This window comes from Patagioenas fasciata, chromosome 1 (genome assembly GCF_037038585.1).
Source record: "Patagioenas fasciata isolate bPatFas1 chromosome 1, bPatFas1.hap1, whole genome shotgun sequence".
In the NCBI taxonomy this organism is placed as follows: Eukaryota; Metazoa; Chordata; class Aves; order Columbiformes; family Columbidae; genus Patagioenas; species Patagioenas fasciata.
In genome coordinates, this window is record NC_092520.1 from 177,393,659 (window position 1) to 177,412,236 (window position 18,578).

An 18,578-nucleotide genomic window follows, 5' to 3' on the forward strand; every position below is an offset into this window, starting at 1 on the left:
GTCTGAAACTGTCATTTTGGGCAGCCCAAATGGCAACTTTGGCTGTAGACAGTGTGCAGGTCCTCCTGGAACAAGCCTGGCTGTGAGGAGGTAAGAGAGGCAGTGATGTTACTGTCTCTTTCTGCTTAAATGTGATTTCTCAGGACTCTTTTGTTGTTGTTAGGGATGCTTTTAATTTATTTTGATGGTGAGCTGCAGGAGTTACTTCAAGTGTGGCACAGAAGTCAGGAGAAAGCTGCTCCAGAAACTGCAGACTTGAGCTTCTCAGTTCAGATCGGTGCCTGCTCTGCCTCCTGCCTGATTGGGTGCCAGAGGTCCTGCCTCGCAGCTCAGCCATGTGGCCAAGAACACATCTAGAAAGCTGAAGTGGCTTTTTTTAGTGGGTGGGTTGGAAATTCTGAACTATGTTATGTGTAACACAGAAAAGAATAATAGCTAGAGCTGAGTAATAGGAATTTCTGAATGTTTTGGAAGAGAGTAAAGGAAGCTAGATTTCATTCTTCTGGAGGGTTTATGGAGAGCTGTAGGGGCTTTCAGAAGTGTACTAGGCCTCTGGGTTAGGTGTAAGGCTCAGTGCATAGCCCTACAGTTATTTTGAGATACTATCTGGCCTAAATCTAGGAGAAAAGAAGCTGGTGGCAAGCAAGAACAATGTTTGATTGACACAATTTAAATGCAGTGCTGTGATGAGCCTCCTGGCAGTCCAAGCAGAAGAGTGTCAGTGTGGGGCCAGGCCTCCTGCAGCCCATCCAGCTGTGAGGTGGTTTGGGAATTGCCCTCAGCTGTGTCCATCCCACCTTTCTGCCTGGAGTTCTGTCCCTGTGTGAGCTGCTCTGGTGTGAGGTCAGGTGCATCAGTCCTGCTGTTGCTGAAGTGCAGGGAGATGAGTCTGTTAATTAGGCGGTTGTGAGCACAATGCTAGAGGCACTTGCTCAGATCATTCCCTCTGTGATCAACAAAGATCTACCATAGCTAGAAAATGCAGGTGGTCCTCATGCCCTGTGGTGCCGAGTTCTGGGATTCTGGCAAGGCTTTACGTCCTGGACATGCAAGGGGAAGCTATAAGAGCAATAGATTCAGTTGTCATTGTTTTAATCTTACATGATATTTGGAGCGTGGCATTTTAAGTAAATGTTGGTGGTTAATTTCTAGATTTAAAGGAGGGTTTTCACATGCATCAGTCTTCCTGTGAATCTTCTAGTGCATTTTGAAGGCCTAAGAAAGCAAACTGACTTCAGGTAACAACAGGTACTTGGGCTGCTGTGGGCTACTGCTCATGTTGTCATTGGCTGCTTTTGAATATTAACTCTTCCTAAAAATGTATTAGGACACAAAAAGTGCTTAGTTTGTGATAAGCTTTACCAGCCTGGATGCATGAGGTAGGAGGGGATCATCCACAACAGAAAAACAGGTTACAGAGCCCTGATTTGTTATCGCGTTTGGTACCTGTTTAGTCCTGATCCTCTGACTGTTGCCTGCCCTTTGCTTCCAGCAGAGCAGGGCAGCTCAGATACCTTCAAATGAGATGAAGTTAAAACCAAGTGCTGAGGGCTTATGCTGAAGAACATTTCTCAGGTTTGGCAGTGATGAAGTATGTCTGTGGGCTGTGCTGGCCCATCTGGGGGATAACTATGTTGAGCTTACCCAGCAAGCTGGGTCTCCGGCTTCCCAAGCCAAGAGTGTGTTGGGTTTTAGAGGGACATGTCTTTTGAAGGAGCGTGTTTGTAGGACAGAGCAACTGTCTGTCTGTCTGTTCCATGCAGTGGCTTCAGACTGATGAGAAGTTATTCCAGTTCCTTATGTCCTCATTGCTTTGGATGGATGGGTTCTTCAAAGAACAATTCACTTCTGCTTTCTTATTTTCAGTTAACTGTGCTCCTTCTAAAATAGTGAGGATTATCATCTTGGTTGCTCATATATGCATGCTGCAGGATCTCCTTCCTACCTGTCCTCAGTTGTGATGTTGCAGATTTCACACATCTCATCTCTTAAAGGAGAGGGGGTTGTACCTATGGAAATTAGAAGAACTGGCAAAGTCTGCTGAAATCTTGTGGTGCTTTAGGTCAGCTGTAAGTGATAGTAACCTGATCTATGGCAAATCTTTCCCTCCCTTCTCCCCAGGGTGCCTGCTCTGCCTTTTGCATGCCAGTGGGGCTGATAGGAACCAAATTAACTTTTTCATCTGTTTACATTTATTTTCTGAGTCATGAGAGGTCCTCAGGAGGCACAGGATTAAATGTTGTTTTCCTTCCTAACATTTCTTGTATTGTAGCAAACATTATCTTTTCATTCTTGCCTGGGATCAGATGCCATTTTTTTCCATGTAACTGTGCTGCTGGGTATGCGACCCATCATGGGAATAACGTGGAGCTGCACAGTTAGCAGAGGAGCACTTGTTATTTTGATGTCTACTGCAAAATGGCGGCTTCTGCTCTAAAATACTTGGTGAGATAATTGCTCGTCTTCCAGGATATTTTGCTTCCTCTGTGTATGAGGGCTGTTAATAGGATAGGAAAGTACAAGATGTTTTTTTGTGCCAGGCTGGGTCTGACTTCTGACTGGATCCTTTAGTTTTAGTGATACATGAAGGACAGTTGGGGTGATGGTTAGGAGCAGAGATGTAAAATCCCAGGACTAGCCGCTGGCCGAGCCAGTATCGTTGTTACTTTCTTAACTACACTGCTGTGATTGCCATTTTATATTTTTAATATAAGGTAGCATCTTTTTGATGGCGTGGCTGATGACCAGTCTTGAAGGAGGGATGCTGCTGCTCTTCCAGGAGCCTTTGGTCAGAAGGGAGAGAGGGCAGCAGCAGGTGATTAATCTACCTATTCAGCAGGCAGCTGGTTTTCCTTGAATTGCTGTCTGGAGAGAAGTTTTCCTGTTTGATGGTCCAATACTTTGCTTTGGAGCAAATTCATGCCACAGAGCAGGGGAATGGGACAGAATTTCATGAATAGGAAAACAGCCATCTCCAGCAGGCTGTGCAGCACTTGGATGCTGCCCTGATCTCTTCCCTTGACCATGAGGACCATGGATGAAATAGCAGGAGCTCTGGCTTGCGGTAGAAAGCTCGCTCTCGCTCGATGTGTTGCAGGGCCATTTTTGTGCATAGGAAAGACCCATCTGTTCCCCTTCAAAGGTCTCAAAGCAGCTGAAATGAGACTGCAGGGGAATTTAGCAGTTCAATCCAAGACCATGCATCTGCAGACCTTGCTGAGTTGTCACATACCCTTGCAGGAGCCCTGCTGTGCCCAAGCTGTGACAGGACCGAACCATTTGGTGCCCAGCTTCTACCTTAAGCTGGGCCAGGATCCAGGTACGAGGAGCAGCTTCTCCTTGTGCAGTCCGAGAGGTGTCATTGAAAGCATGTGGCATGTTGAGATTGCAGTTTAGTTACCATCATCTTTTAAAATGTGAGCACTGGGAAAGGCAGAGATGCCTCTAATTTTTTATATGCTGTTAGTTACAGGCTTTTCCTGAAAGGGAGCTGCCCTGGTGCAGCTCAGTTAACCAGGGCAGGCCAGCTCGCACCTATCATTTAAGATAACCCTTTGGCTGCCGGTTGCTCTTAGTGAGCGTGTCTTTTTGGCTTCCCTTCATTCAGGGTAGGCACTTTCTGTTTTCTGAAGGCTTCTCCATATATTGTGTGACCAGGAAATATCTTGTCTTTTGAATCTAGTGAGATATGCAGTGGAAGCTGGTATGAAAGTCTGGTTTTGAGCATCGCCATGGGTTTTTATGGCCCTATAAATTTGATCTTGAACAAGTGTCTTACATGTGATTTTGATTTCTTTCAAAATGTACTGCAAAATTTTATTTACCCCTCGAAATTATTTTTAAAAATAGTTTCTTTATAGGTGAGAACATAGCTAAGATCCTTGTTAAAAATGCAAGCTTTTAGCACCATGAAAGTCAAAATAGCCCCAGTACGTGAACGACATGCAGATGACAGCTGAATAAATGCATGCATTTTCTGTTTTGTCCTAAACCTGTTTTCCAGCAGATTTTATTTGTCCCAGTGATGGCCAAGTTGTGTACATCTGTTAGCGTCCCACAGAGAGCCCAGCGGAGCTGCTAGCGAGCAAGAAATGCCTGAGTAAATGCAGTCCTGAAATTAAGGAAGGGAGTTGTTGGGGGGAGAGACAGGCTTTCATACTTCATCGCTCAGCCAAGCTCTGGTGGAGCTTTTGGGTTCGGTGGGCTTGTATTTTTGCTCTTTGAAGGGGCAATATTAAAAGATTTAAGACCCTGTGGGGTCTTAAAGTAAATTCTTTTCTCCCCAAGTGTGAGCACTACACCCAAAAGCCAGAGGCCCCAGAAAAGGTAAAGGCAAAGCATGCGGTAAGTGCATTCTGCACCTCTCTGGAAAGCAGAGAACCTTTTTACTTTTTCACGGTGTTTTTGCTTGTTTGGAAAGTAACCGGAGCTGTGCTCATCAATATTTGAGGCTCTCAGGTGCCTGTTGAGGGCTGGAGGGAAGGAGGGCCAAGGGAGGGCAGGCAGTGTGGGAGCCAGAGGGGCAAATAGGGAGCAGCCCTGGCCCTGCCTGGTTGTCTTGTCTCTCTTATGCTAGTAGACTTCTCATCGGGATGAATGTGCTCTGAAATATTTATTGCTCTGTTTAAATATTCATCGCTGCAAAGGCAGCACAGCCTGATGGCAGCAGCAGAGCCTCAAGGGACAGGGGCTGCAGCAGTCCCTGGCGTTTCCGTTCAGTAATATGATAAAAATATATTAAAAAAAAAAAAATCGGGCATTCCCCCACTGCAAGATTGACAGGAGCAGTCAGGCATACGTCTCGGTGTTTCCTCTTCGTGCCAGAGACTTGTGTTTGCTCTCAGGCTTCTATGCCGAGGTGCTGCTCTTGGTTGCCAGATGCTAATGCTTTTTTTCTAGGCCTGTATCCTGGAGCGGGCGGCTTTGTTTAACCTGACACTGTATGCGTGAAAGGGGGGATGTACAGAAGGGGAGACCGACTGGCTGAAAGGGTTTAAGTTTTGCGTAGCCTGTTCTCTTGTCTTCCTGTAGGTGCGAGCAGACAGAGTGAGGCCTGGAGAGAAAGGATCTTTAATGCACTTGGCTGTAGAAGGTGGATGTCTGCTGGGAATTATGGAGGGGTAAATTTCATGGGAACGCATGCAGTAACATATTAATGGAGCTGCAGATGCTGACAGGCATGCCACCAAAATGAGATGTTCTTATATCAATTTAGCTTTTAAGGTTTATCGATTTAGCTTCAGTAAAATAGAGCGGTTTAAAAGTGGAACCAGCAGTAATATGCAGTAGTTTAATGAGAAGATTTGGTGTGTTGCTGTTGTTAAACCCACACATGCTTTTTGTGGCCAAGACATTGATGTGGTGGTGACAAGGGCAAGCAGCATGCTTCCAAAGGTGCAGAGGGAGCTGCTTGAGCAGGGGGGCTGCAGGACCTGCATTAAGAACACCCAGCTCAGGAGGAGCAGTGAAAGATGGTCAGACACACTGTGGACCTGAGGCTTCATCTTTGAGCTGTGCAGGTGGCCTGTGTAAGGGAGAGGTCTATGCTGGTTTGTGGTTACAGCAGGAATTCAGTAAACATAGGTTAGCTGGAAGGCCTGAGGGAAAGAGACTCTAAAGGATTTGATAACAAAGGGGAATTCTTTCCTGAGATACCTGACAATTCACCGTGTAAAAACCAACTTTGTACTGGCTTACATGGGGACGCTCTGAAAGCTAAGCATAAGCTAAGCAGGTAGAGGCAGTAATGTATGCAGAATGTCCATGTAACCTCTTGTTCTGGGACAAAGTGGCTTTCAGGTGCATTTCCAAGTTGCGCTTAATTTAACATAGCTATGGGCTGCTGTGAGAAGAATAGTCCCCCTCGTCTCTCTGCCCTGGCCATATGTTCAGCCGCCTCACTGCTTTGGGCACCGTGCTTAGGCAGATATAAAGTGAAACAGTTCAGTTTATGACCAAACAGACAACTATTGTTTGGATTAATTTTCTAGCTACAGCTGTGGCATGACTTGGTCTCGCAACAGCCGGGGAGGGAAGCAGAGCCCATGCTTCTGGGACCAGCTGGTAGTTTATCGTATTAGGTAGTACACAAAACTGCACCCATACTTCTCAATAGCTTGTTCCCCTCCATAAGGTGAAGTCATTTTACTTATAAATGTGTCTGCTGCTTAGTTTAATCTGCTTTAATTTATGTGCATTGACTTCCACCAGCTCTTCTTAGCTTTCCAGAACATTGTCCTATAGATCTGGCCTCAGATTGTGTCTTCTGGTGTATGTGTTGTAGGCCATTATGTCTCACTCAGGTACTTCTGATTTGAATGACATAATGTTTTCAGCACAAAGGCATGAAGAGATGGAAAGGGCTGAGTCCTCCTCACTAGCTGACTTAATGACTGTCATTTAGAAATCAGTAAACAAACTAAAATGGTACCTTTTACCAGAACTGAATTTATCAGACTTGGCTTCTGGCTATTGGTTTTATTGGTGCCTTTGTTCATTAGATTACATATTATTAGTGCTTACTTTTTTTTTTTCCCCTCCCCTAACTGTTAATATACTTTCACAAAGTAATCAGCTGACACTTTTTTTAATTATAAGCAAAACAGATTGGACTTTTCAGGTTTTTCAGTGTACAGCCATGTCACTTTTTCCAATCTCGTGGTCATTTTTGTGGCTCTCACTTGTTCCCTTTTGAGTTTTTTAATTCCCTTTTTAAAATTCATGTGTGGAAGTGTGTATCACCTTATTTTTTCATCTGGTCAAGGCCATGTGCTAAAGTAGCAATGCTTCCCACACCCTACTTGTTGGTAATATATCCAAACAGCTGTAGTCACTCTTTGTACCAGGCTGCTGCATTGGTGAGTTCCTTCTCTGTGACCGTTACTTTAAAGAACTTCTGATTTCCAAGACACGTAGTGGAGGTTTCCTTGAAAATGGAAAACTCCTCTTGGAACAAATGAGTAGCAGGAGATAGGAGAATGCATTGCTGGAATGGAAAGTAACTGTGGGAAGAAATCTGTGTTTTTAAACCGTCAAATTTCTGTTCCCAAGCATGTGCCAAGTCAGTCGCAGATATCCTCCCCCCACCTCAACCCTGAGAGCAGCTTGAAGTAATATTGTCGCTGTGTTACTGAGTACTGGCGCTCGAGTCACAGACAAGTCCTGTTTGCTTCGGCTGGGGCTGCTGCATCGCATCCCCTGTCTCCTGTACTGAATTCTGACCCTACCCACACTAGGCCAGTGGCAGAGAAAATGTGACGGAACTGAGATGTTTAGCTGCTTGCATTAAAAAAAAAAAAGAGCCCAAAGAGGAGTTCTGGTTTTGTGTTTAAGTATGCTGGATACATCTCTTCCCCCACCTTTGCTTCATAGTCACGCCCAAACACGCGGCTCCTTGCTGTGGTTTCTGCCAGCTCTGCAGTTCTTTCCAAAGCATTCAGCACTCTGCAATGGATTCCAGATGTGCTCTCCCCTTCCTGGCACTTTCTCCTTTCCGCATCTGGCAGTGAGGCAGGGCTCCTTCTCCCTGTGGGGTGCTGGAATTAGTGCAGGCAGGTGGGAGGACTTTCCTGCTGGACATTGAAATTGGGGGAGTTGGAGGGGCCTGTGTAAGTGAAGCTGGGTGATGGGGCTTTGAGGTTTGTCCATCCTCCAAGAGGCAAGTCAGCTTGGAGCAGCACCTCCACACAGCTCTGTACCACTTCCAGCTCGTTCCCCTCACAGCAGGGGAGAGGGTGACAGAGAAGCCCAGTGCCAAAAGCGATATTCAGAATCCTTCTTAGAAGAGCACTGGATATACAGAGAGATCTGGAAGAGTCTCTTACAGATATCTGCATCACATAGTAAGGTCTTTGAAAAATTCCTGTAACTAAAGTAGATATAAATCTTTCTAAGGGGTTGAATGAGCTTCATGAGGGTTTAAACATTCAGGAAAGCAGTTTGAATTCTTGAGGTTGCCGGAATAACTTTCCACACTCACTGAGATGTGGTGATGTGCTTGCAGATACAGGGTGATAGTCCATTTGCAGGAGCAGGGACGTGGGATGAAAAACTTATCAGTCCAGCTCAGGTACCTGATTGGAGTTGGAGAAGCAGATACTGTTTTTTAGAAATATGACGTCACCCAGAGAACTACTGTCTTCCTTGAAACAAAGCTGTCTGGAGTGAGCAGACTGGTTGCAGAATTAGCTGAGATGACGGTAGCTGTGACACTACCCTGACAGCCTGGTTGAGAGTTACCATGAGGCCAGATGGGATTTTCTTTACTGTTGTATTTCCCTGTTCTTGCAGCCCTTCTTTTATGGAGCAGCACCAGGAACCACAGGTTAGTGTTCAGGAATAAGGCAGAAAACCAGCACAGAGCCATCTGGGAGTCACGTACATGAGTGCTCAGGCACCCTGGTGCACCCATAGATGATCCCCGAAAGAGCAGTTACCCACACTCCTTCCCCACCACCAGCCTCCGGTTCCTGCTACCTCCCTGAGTGAGGATTCGCAGTCATGCAGCTGTGAGTGTGATCGGTTTGCTAATCTGCTGAAAAGCTAATCGTGGTTAGCTTGGATTAAACATACGTGACACATCTGCAGCACACTGTTTCTTGGCTATGATTCATTTGAATTCTGGTCCAGAAGAAGAAACTTAACCCTCTTCACCCAATAGTAAAGTAATCTCACTTGTGTGGGAGATGCTTCTGCCACTCTGGGTGCCTGCTGGATTAAGGTGTGACAGGATTTGTAATATTTTGAGACTTTATTTTCATATTTATTTGTTGAAAGCTAGTCATCTTATGGAAATCTTTTTTCCTAAGAAAGTTGGACTATGAAGTGGAAAATATTCACTTGGAATATTGTACTCATGGGAAGAATACAGCCAGGGTAGGTGATAAAGAACTGATCTTGAACAAAACATTGAGCCTGAGCTTTTCTCTTACTTGCTGGCTTTGCTGCTGAGGACAAATCCATCCTGGTGATTTTTTCCTTTGTTCCACACCCCCACTCTCTTCTCCCCAATAATTCTTGGAGGTGGTTTCATTCCTAATATGGAATGGAAACAGATGTTGAGACCTCGATGTCATCTCTTGAAGCACAATTCTCTCTTTCTAATCAACCCCAGAGAGTGTAAATTGATTGAAAGCGTTTGGTGGGATGCCTTTGTGCCAGTAATATTTAACTGTTTTTTTTTTTTTAAAGAGGAATAATGTAGATTTCAGGAGCAGAAAATCAGTGCTTTTTTAAAATCTGAAAGGTATGTTTCAGGCTGGTAAGTAGATGTGACTCTGGGCTTTTTTAATGTTGTGTAACTCTAAAGCTTTGGCTATATCCAACAGAAAGCCTATTTGCAGGATGCCCAGGGGCTTCTTAATTAACCGTTATGCATTCAGCACTGGGAGCCTGCGTTTGGGCATTGGGATAGAGCAGAAGTTGACCATTACTGGAAATAATGACAGCATGGGGATGAGTGAGTTCTTCATGTGTATAAGAGTAAGATAAGCCGATAATTTTCTTTCATCCTTTCCTACAAAAGAAGGGCTTGAACTTCTTCTCTGTAAAGTTCTTAAAAGCATTAAAAAAAAAAAAAGGCCAGCTGTTTTATTTTACCGAACAGTTTTTGGTGGCCTGAAATGATAGCGTGTATATTGGAAGATAACTTGTTCTTCCCTTGCTTTACATATCTAGGAGAAGGAAGGGTAAGATTACATAATCTAGTGCAAGCTTGCACCAGGAAGTCGACAGAAACATGCCTTTAAATGGTTAGCTAGGTGCTAGCTTGAGTGCAGACTTTCCCACCCCCCGTGGAAGATTAGCTTATTTAGGCTTAAGTTAACCCAATGCAAAAAGTGTTTCCTAAAATGATTGCATCTGATGGAAATAAAAAAAAAAAACAAACAAACATACATATAAAGTTTCTTCTGTTGTAACAAAACTAGCATGAAACTCCACCAAACCTATAAGTAGAACAATGTTTTCGGGAGTATTCAGGAAAAATTGCTCCTGTGCCCATGGTAGTAGAGTCAAAATCCAGCATCCTTTTTTGTTAACCCTATATGTCATAGGTCAAATGAAGATGAAGCTCCATACGTGCAGATGAAATACAAATACCATTATTACTGAGATCGTTGTCAAGGTGCTTTTATGATCAACCCACATCAAGAAAAAGCATGTTGATTTTTATCAGTCTGGGTCTTCAAGCAAGACAGGCATGCCAGTTGTACTCTCTGGAGTAAGAGAAATGCCTTTCTAGTGTGGACTGTGGGTGTCGGGTTAGGGTCATATACCCTTCTGAATCAAGGAACAGGTTTGCACAAAGATGAAGAAGACAGGATGATTATAATCTTTATATATGCTTTTTACCTCCAAACTTCCTTTCCATAGGTATTGTACCCACTCTTTCCTTTCAGAAACTAATCCGCAATGAAATGGCCATAACAAAGAAAGTGTTATTACTGCATTTTGGGGTAAGGAGCTTTGTATGACGTTAGTGGGCACCCGCAGCATTTGTGTGGCCAAGTCGCTGTTTGGATGTGACTGGGGAGCTGGAAAACCATTCCTTCATCATCCTATACATCGCTTAGGCTTGTGTTTGGGTAGCTTCATGACCCTAAGGAGTAAAAGCACTGTTTTTGAAATCAAGGCTTAGATTGCACGTGCTGTGAGAGCTATCAGTGCAGGTTGGGGTTTATCGCTGGTATAATGCCCCAGCCGTGATTTTCTGGAAGGGATCATGCTCAAATTCCTGGTGGGTCTTGGAGCAACCCTCACGCTGCTTTGTATCTGTTCCATTTGCAAAGAAATTGCTTGCTGATGTGTTTATCAGCAGGCAAAGTGTGGGACTGCCTGGAGAGAGGGTTAATGTGTGCCAGAGACTGTGGCTCCCCGGCAGCCTGAGCTCATCCAAGTGCTGGTGCCCATGACCCTTCCCTCCCGAGCTTCTCCATTCCCTCTCCTTTCTGGCTCTGGTTCTCCAGCTCCTTGCCAAGCCATTTCAGCCCTCTTAACTGGGAACAAAACTGACCTGACAATAGAAAGCAAGTTTGGGTGTTGTGTTTTTTTTTTTTTCCCTGAGATATGTGCTGAAATGGCTCATCAAAGGGCAGACAGGGTGTCATAGCTGGCAGGGGACAGAGAGCAGGAGGACACAGCTGAAGGTGGGACGGCAGCAGGTCCAGCCAGAGCCCCTCTGGAGCATGAGTCCCAGCTGGGCTCTGGGGAGAGAGGACTGGGATGGGGAGCCTGCTAGACCAACCTTAATTTGTGTTCAGCTGTGAGAAGCGGGGGAAAAAAAACCCCACAGCCTGTGTTCTTTAGTAGTACTATTATTCTCTTGCTTCTGCAGCAGCAGGATGGTTTGGTAAGCCCTTCCTCTCTTGTCTGTGTACAGCTGAGGAGCAGCGCTCAGCCTCTTCTGCGGGACCCGTGTGTCACGTTTGCCTCCCCAATGGGAGACTGTGATCTGGATCAGAGGAGGAATGATGTGATCCCCCCCATCCCCTTGCTCACAGGATCCCTTTCATGGAAGAGCTGAGGGCAGACAGCGGCTCCAGGTTGGATGGTCATGCCAGGCTCTTCAGGTCTCACCTACAAACAGTTTTGCTGTTTACAAAAGGGATTAGGCTAGCGCAGAGTGCAAACAGTCGTAGCCTGGAACACACCAGTCCTCACAAACAGATTAATTGCCTTCCCTTAGCTGCAAGTCAGTTGCTTCAAGGTTTCATGAAATGAATTCAGCAAAGACATACCTATTAGAAACCCCATGCTGCTAATAGGTATATGCTCATGTCTATCCCAATGATTTGGGGGTTACCAGAGTTGAAAGGCATATTTAAGAGATTGTTTGATGTTTACATGCTGTAGCATTTCCCTGCACCTTTCTCTGATGCTTATGACTCACAGTGAGGTTATGGAAAGCACAGACCATTTACCTTATGGCAGTTTGCATGGAAATGTCTATACAGACATCGTGCCGGTTCAGTTTTACTGAGATTATAATTTTTATTTGGTTGGTTATGCTTTAATACCTATGCATATTATGGCATACCAATACAGAAGGACTCTGTAACTGCATTGCTATAAGGCTCCTTTCATATCCCTATAATTACACCCATTTCTCTAATGAGCAAAACAAAACCAGACGTTCACAAAATAGACTCATCTTTGACAGTTTTATAGAGGCCTTTGTGTGCCTTTCTGGTGTTTGCTTTTGGCACTCCAGTGCCGTGATCTTGGATCACCACCTGCTGTCTACTGAAAGAATTCATCCTGTGTCGCATTTGCTGAACCACGTTTCTCCTCGTTGTGATAATGACCCCAGCTCCCACCCTTCTGCAAGGTACTGTTGCGGGTGGTTACTTACTGTTCCTTCACTTAGCTTGGAGCTACAAAGTTTGTTAATTAACTTAAAGCTGCATAAACTCTCAGAAATGTGTCCCCATCAGGGATTTTTAACTGGTTTAGCTAATTTGTGTTTTAAACCAAAAGTGGTGTGGATCTGTATTGAGCTGTGTAGGCAAAACCCTGACCTAAGGAAGGAGGTAGGCATCTGTGAGGACATGGCTGGACTTTTGTAGGGCTGAGAATAGGGACCTGGAGGGAGAGCCCAGATGGAAATCCTGGATCCCTCTTGTGCCCTGAGAGCTTGGGTGCTGATGAATCAGATGTCAGCGTTTTGGAAGAGGGGAGCTGCTTTGAGTTCCTGCCTAACGTGGATGAGCAACAGAACGAATGCGTAAGAATTGCTGGTTTTCTTCGAACTGTAGGTTACCATATATTGTACTGAAGTTTTTTCCTTTTTCTAAGAAGCGTGTGTTAACTACACTGAGTTGCAGTTGCACTGAACAGCCTTTCCCTGTTTGGTGAGCATGGGATGACATCTAGTGTGGGTCGATACATGGCTGCACCAACTCATGGAGGGAATAGCTTAGCCTGGAACTGCCAAACTGTTCCTGCAGCCAAATGTCCCTTAAGCTCCCCTCCTGGAGACTGCCAGCCACCCTGCTTTGTGGCTGAGAGACGTGTTTGTCCTCTCCTGAATATTGGTTGAAATTTATTCCATCCTATCACACAAGTTGAAGACAGCAATAGTTTTTTTGGGGAGCTGCAGCTGGTCTTTCCTAGTCCTATGATGGCATCCTTGCGTGTGTTTGGGGATGGTGACTATTCTTGGACATACCCGTCTCAGTCTGTTGTTGCATTTGAGTCAATGTTTAAGAGAATTTAGTGAGCTAAAACAGGCAGGACTGGCAGTGCAGCGAGGGATGTTGTCCAGATTGGATAGACAAAATACTTTCAGCTGAGTCTGTCCTCCTACGTATGTACCTTCACCAGGAAGCCTGGGGGTTTCTCTGTGTTCTTTGTACCTCCTGAGAAATGGGAAAAGCAGCGCCTCTGACTGGAGGATTTTCCCTGGTAGGTTAGAAGTAGGGAAAGGAGTTCAGGTTCTGAGTTTGAAAATAAACATGTTTGTGTTTTGGGTTTGTTTTTTTTTTTTTTCTTTTGGCTGTGTTAGTTCTTTAAAATACAAAGTGTTGTGTAAATGTTGGAATTCTGTAGAATAACAGAAGAGGTAGAATCTCCTGTGGGTTTGGAGGATATCAGTATGCCATGAAACCTGCAGAGATCTCATTGAGAGTCCTCCTGTAGGCACTGGTGGAGACAGAAGAAAAGTAATTCTAAAGCATCAAAGGAAATTAAAATTACAAAAAAAGTTCAGATGGGAAACGTGTATATAATCACACCAAGAAAAAAAATAATTTGAGATACGGATATACTCTGTGGGATGATGAAACTTGGACAAGCATAATGGTGATAGATCTACAGATAACCTGAGACATTAAATGAAGGATACTTTTGTAATAAAAGACAGGATTTTTGCATGTTAGTACGACTGGGGGAGGGGGAAGGAAGTGACAATAGTATTAAAAACATTTAATTCTGCACCAGAAACCCTTATTTGAAAATCTTAGGAAGGTCAGAGAGAAGCAATAAATAAAGTTACCAGGATATTTTGGCTTGCGAGGTATGATTAAGCTCAAAATAAATATGTTTTATCAAAACACCACAAGCAACAGAAGAGATAGCATATTTTTTGTCCTTCAAACATTTGTAGATAATTGAAGAAGGGAGAGAAAATATTTAAAAGGTTGAAATGTGTTTAAACTTGAAGGAACAGTGTTAACTGAGGGATAAAAAACATTGAAAATGAGATTATATAAGGTTTATGGCTGGCATTTTAAGTAGTCTAAGAGTGAGATTAAACAATATGGTAGAGTATGTCCTTTGGGGAGCAGCCCTGCCCTGTTGAGAGGACAGCAGAATAGGTTTTGTTTGTGGCTAATTAGCATTCTCATGCTCCTATCCAGGCCACCACCGGTGTGTAAATCTAGGTTGTTCCAAGAAAACTGGAAATAGTTTCTGCTACTGCATCTTTCCTGGGGTTCCTCTACCAATTTTTTAAATAATAAAAAAAAAAATCAACTTCGTATTTGGCTCCTATTTTGAACACAAGAAATGGGCAGACACTGTGGGCTATATGGAAGACAATTGGATATAATGAAGTACTGCCCACTGCAGTGGGCAGTAAGCTTCAAAAAGAGGTGGCGTGCAGACACTGGAGCTGTTGTGACAGAGGATGGATTCTGCAGGTGGGTGAGCACTGGGGGTTGCTGGTGCCTGATTTGCAGCAGGATAACCGTGTTCAGCCTCTCCTCCCTCCCGTTTGTAATCGCCCTGCAGATCTTGGTGGTGGTTTAAGTCCCTGTTTTGAAGCTGAGAATGAAAAGAGAGTGAGCATGCAAGCAGAAAGCTGGTGGATCGACCCTCCTTTTTGGGGCAGAAAGCCCTGTCCTGCTTTCAGAAATTGTTCTTGGTGTGTGAAAAACCTCCGCAGAGCTGCCAGCACGCGACACGGGGCTGCAGCAGCTCGGGGGAGTGCGTGTGGTGAACTGAGTGCTGCCCGTGGCTGGTGTGCTCGCCTGAATTTTTCTTTCTCAGATAAGGCTGCAGAGTTTTGTGTTTCTACGGGCAGCAAGGCTTTGCAGCGGCTGGACTTTAGTTAATGAAACTGCCCATCGTTCCGCGCGGGCCAAGACTGCAGCTCAGCTCTGCTAAGTGCTATTGAATGCCCTTCCCTCTCCTTCTCTCCAGCTGCAGGAGCGCGTGGCCACGTGGCCCCCAGGGGAGACAGACCAGATAGACTAATGTCAGAGCAAATTTGGGATTCAGCCAGTGCCTGAATGACCCGGTGCTGGCTGGAGGTGCACTGCATTTATCATTGTTTCCTTTGCCTGTAAGAGAAAGCTGCAGGTAGGCTGATAAAGGGACTGAAAGGTTTGTCGGGCTTCACCGGAGGTCTGTCAGCCCCTGCACGCTCTCTGCTGAAAGGCTGCTCGGTAATTCCCGCTCTGCCTTTCCTATCCGCGGGATAAGGTCTGCTTCTCTTTTACTCCATTGATTTAAGCATGCTGGTGTCAGAATAGGCTTGGGCACCTCTGGGCTTTGTGGGGGAGGACCCAGGGCTGGAACGGCAGCCAAAATTTAAAATCAGGGTTAGTCTGTTGACACACACATAAATCAAGCAGCCTTCCTATCATAAATCTTTTCCGTGGATTTTTTTTTTTCTGCTGCTGTGGTGGAACCAGTAGGAGTGGTGCAGCTGCCTGGGCTTCCCAGGCTTGGGTTTCAATGTCAGAGCTGTTCTCCTTCACCCCAGGTGGCTGAATGCAGCTCCCTGCTCCCCCCTTGGTGAGATCCCTGCAGTGTTGCATGCTTTTGTGTTTGCCTTGGGTGGTTTTCAGGCATGGTGGGGTAGGTTTTTGACTGTCTTTTGGGGATATCTTTTGCATGGTCAGCTGTGTTTCTTAGTCATCTGGCTGCTGTCAACTACATCTAAGGTAGTGCTAAAAGCTGCTAAAAAGTCAGCTGTCCTAGTGTCGAGGTCTCTATGGAACACTCTAAGCTGAGGGAGGAGTGGGTAGTCAGTGCCTTATGTGATGGTGGTGATGGTCAGGACTGGGGAGATTTGTGTTTCAGGCTTGTGTTCTCATGTGCCACAGCTGCTCCATGTCTTCTGCACAGCCAGTACAAAGCAAATGGGATGTTCCAGTGATGGGTACCTGAGCACCCGTGCTCTGTATTCAGTGCTGCCAGAGCAAAGGAAGGGGCTGCTGCACTGATAAATTTTAGAATGAGTGCTTATTTTCTCTCACTGTAGCACAACAGAGAAGGGTATGCTCTGAACCACACAATGTGCTTGTTTGTGAGCAGAGCCACGAGGGTCAGACTGGAGGAGATAGACCCTGACAATGTACTTGTAGGGATACTAAAAAGCCCTCTTCTTCTGTCTGTTTTCTTCTCCCTTCCAGTGTTTCAGTGCCTCTTCCCCTTCCAAAATGATGCCTTACTGTGTGTAAAGCCTTTTGTGAGACTGCAGGGGTATTCAACTTATAAGCCGCATAATTTGTTCTCAATATGTCACCCAATAGTGAGAATGCTGCCTGATAGAGATTAAGAAAGCAGCGTCATGGCTCAGAGGAGCAAGGCGTGCTCTTTTTGATAGAGAAGATAATAGAAGAGTGAGCAATATTATGGTGGCTGTGGGTGGGATGTTTACATGAACTCTGTGGAACACGTGTGCATGTAGATGATTTCTCAGGCTAATGTTTTGATTCTTCTCCAGTATAATAAAGCTGTTTTCTCCTTGTCTCTTTTTTTCAGGGTAACCAGGAGCCAGCAGCAACTCCTGATGCAATGGTGCAGCCATTCACCACAATCCCATTTCCGCCACCCCCACAGAACGGGATTCCCACAGAGTATGGGGTGCCACACACTCAGGACTATGCAGGCCAGACCAGCGAGCACAATCTGACGCTCTACGGAAGCACGCAGCCGCATGGAGAGCAGAGCACGAACACGGCCAGCACGCAGAATGGATCTCTTGCAGTAAGTGCGGGAGTACGTAGAGGAGGACAGGAGCACAGTGCTTTAGGAAAAAGCAGCCATTGATTAGATCGCTGTCTGTTTCTTAAGTATGCAGCAAATCGGCAGTAGACTTGAAAAGGAGAGGATTATAAAGAAAAAATACCTTCTGACCTTCCACTACTAGACCCCTGTCTTTTGTGTTGTGCATGTTCCCCTTATAAATGTCTGCAAAAAGCAGTAGTACTTGGTGTTTTTTACCATGATCATGGTGTTTTTACCATGGTGGCATTGTCCAAAGACAGTCCTTTACAAAAGTGCTAATTACCTTGAGTTAATTGGTGAACAGTACAAACGAATGTGAAGGAGGCAAATTCTGGAAGGTTGACAGTACAAAGAATTAGGGTGAGCACATGCATTTTAGGTGTAATCCCAATGTGTTTTTGTTTTCAGGAAGCTAGCAGACTAGAAAAACAATTTTCTTTGACTTTTTGAAGATGACAGAGAGGACCTCTCAGCTACTGGGCATCCATTTGCCAGACAAAGATTTTCACCTTCTTATATTTTTTTGCTTCCTCCTCATGGCCTGGAATGGGCACTGGGCAACATGCTGGCAGATTATCCCAGGAAAAGCTTTATCCACCCCTTAAGCCACTTGTTAAGACTTAACTTCCTAATAAAGAGCCTTATGGCGAGAGCCTTTGGTGCTCAGGGCCGGATTTAATCTGTTAATGCTTTCAGTTTTACTTGTAGTTGGGTGTTTGGCTCATAGAGATTATTTTTTCCCCCAGTAAGTACTGAGTGAATTCAGTGCCAATGATTCAAGAACTGATAGTGCCAGCTCGAGTGTGTGTGGTTCCCAGCAGGCTGCTCTGCTGTTTCTGCAGTGGGCAGTGGCTGCACAGTTGGCACTGCTGGTTATGACTTGGATATCTTAAACTTGGGAACGCTGCAACTTCAGTGTCTCGTAGAGGAAGAGGTTACAAAGCAGATGGGTGGTGTGCAAAAGGAACTTCAGGTGCCTTCCTCAGCAAATACAAATGTAGATGAGGAGAGATTGGGCTGGAAATAAAAAGTGGAGCTGGTGCAGAGTGCAGTGTGCAGAAATGCAAGTCGTCATTTTAGTACCCAGTTGTCTGATGTCGTTCCAACCCATAAGATCTGGGCTGCCCATCTCCAGCAGACAGCTGTCTTGAGCACTGCCAGTTGGATGGGAAGGCTGGAAACAGGGAATAAAACAGGGCAGTGGCTTTCCCCGTGTATTTTTGCCTTTCCCATCCTTGCCCAGAGCTTAAGACAGTTTCTTTTTAATGGAAATGATGCAAGCCTTGACCTTGGATGTAAGCTCTAGCCAACCCTTCTGCTCCTCTTCCATATTAGGAGCCATCTCTGTGGTGCTGCAGGGCTGAGCTCTGTGTTTCATCAACTAGTGCCGGCTCCGAGGAGCCTACAGCGCACAGGGAGGCTGGTGAGGCTGCGAGGAGGGACTGGGAGCCCATCTGTGCGGGAGGGAGCGTTGCTGGGAGACTGCTGGGAGGCAGCCGTGTTGCCAGGAGGCTGCGGAGGGAGCCTGACTGGCCGGGGTTATCCGACAAACAGGCTGAATAACACATAACGCTTGTACTGGCTGTTGGAAACAGGTGGGCACGTCTGGTCTGACCATTTGACGT

At 45.4% G+C, this 18,578-nt stretch overlaps 1 protein-coding gene across 21 annotated transcripts in view; it reads left to right on the top strand.

Moving 5' to 3' along the window:
• Positions 1-18,578, top strand: part of RBFOX2 (RNA binding fox-1 homolog 2) — a 175,438-nt gene that overhangs the window by 97,490 nt on the left and 59,370 nt on the right. For all 21 annotated transcript variants that reach the window (XM_071802302.1, XM_071802296.1, XM_071802290.1 and 18 more), the window contains one exon: positions 16,708-16,932. In XM_071802302.1, the coding sequence (XP_071658403.1) occupies positions 16,708-16,932 (225 nt within the window). The remainder of the gene's footprint in view (positions 1-16,707; positions 16,933-18,578) is intronic.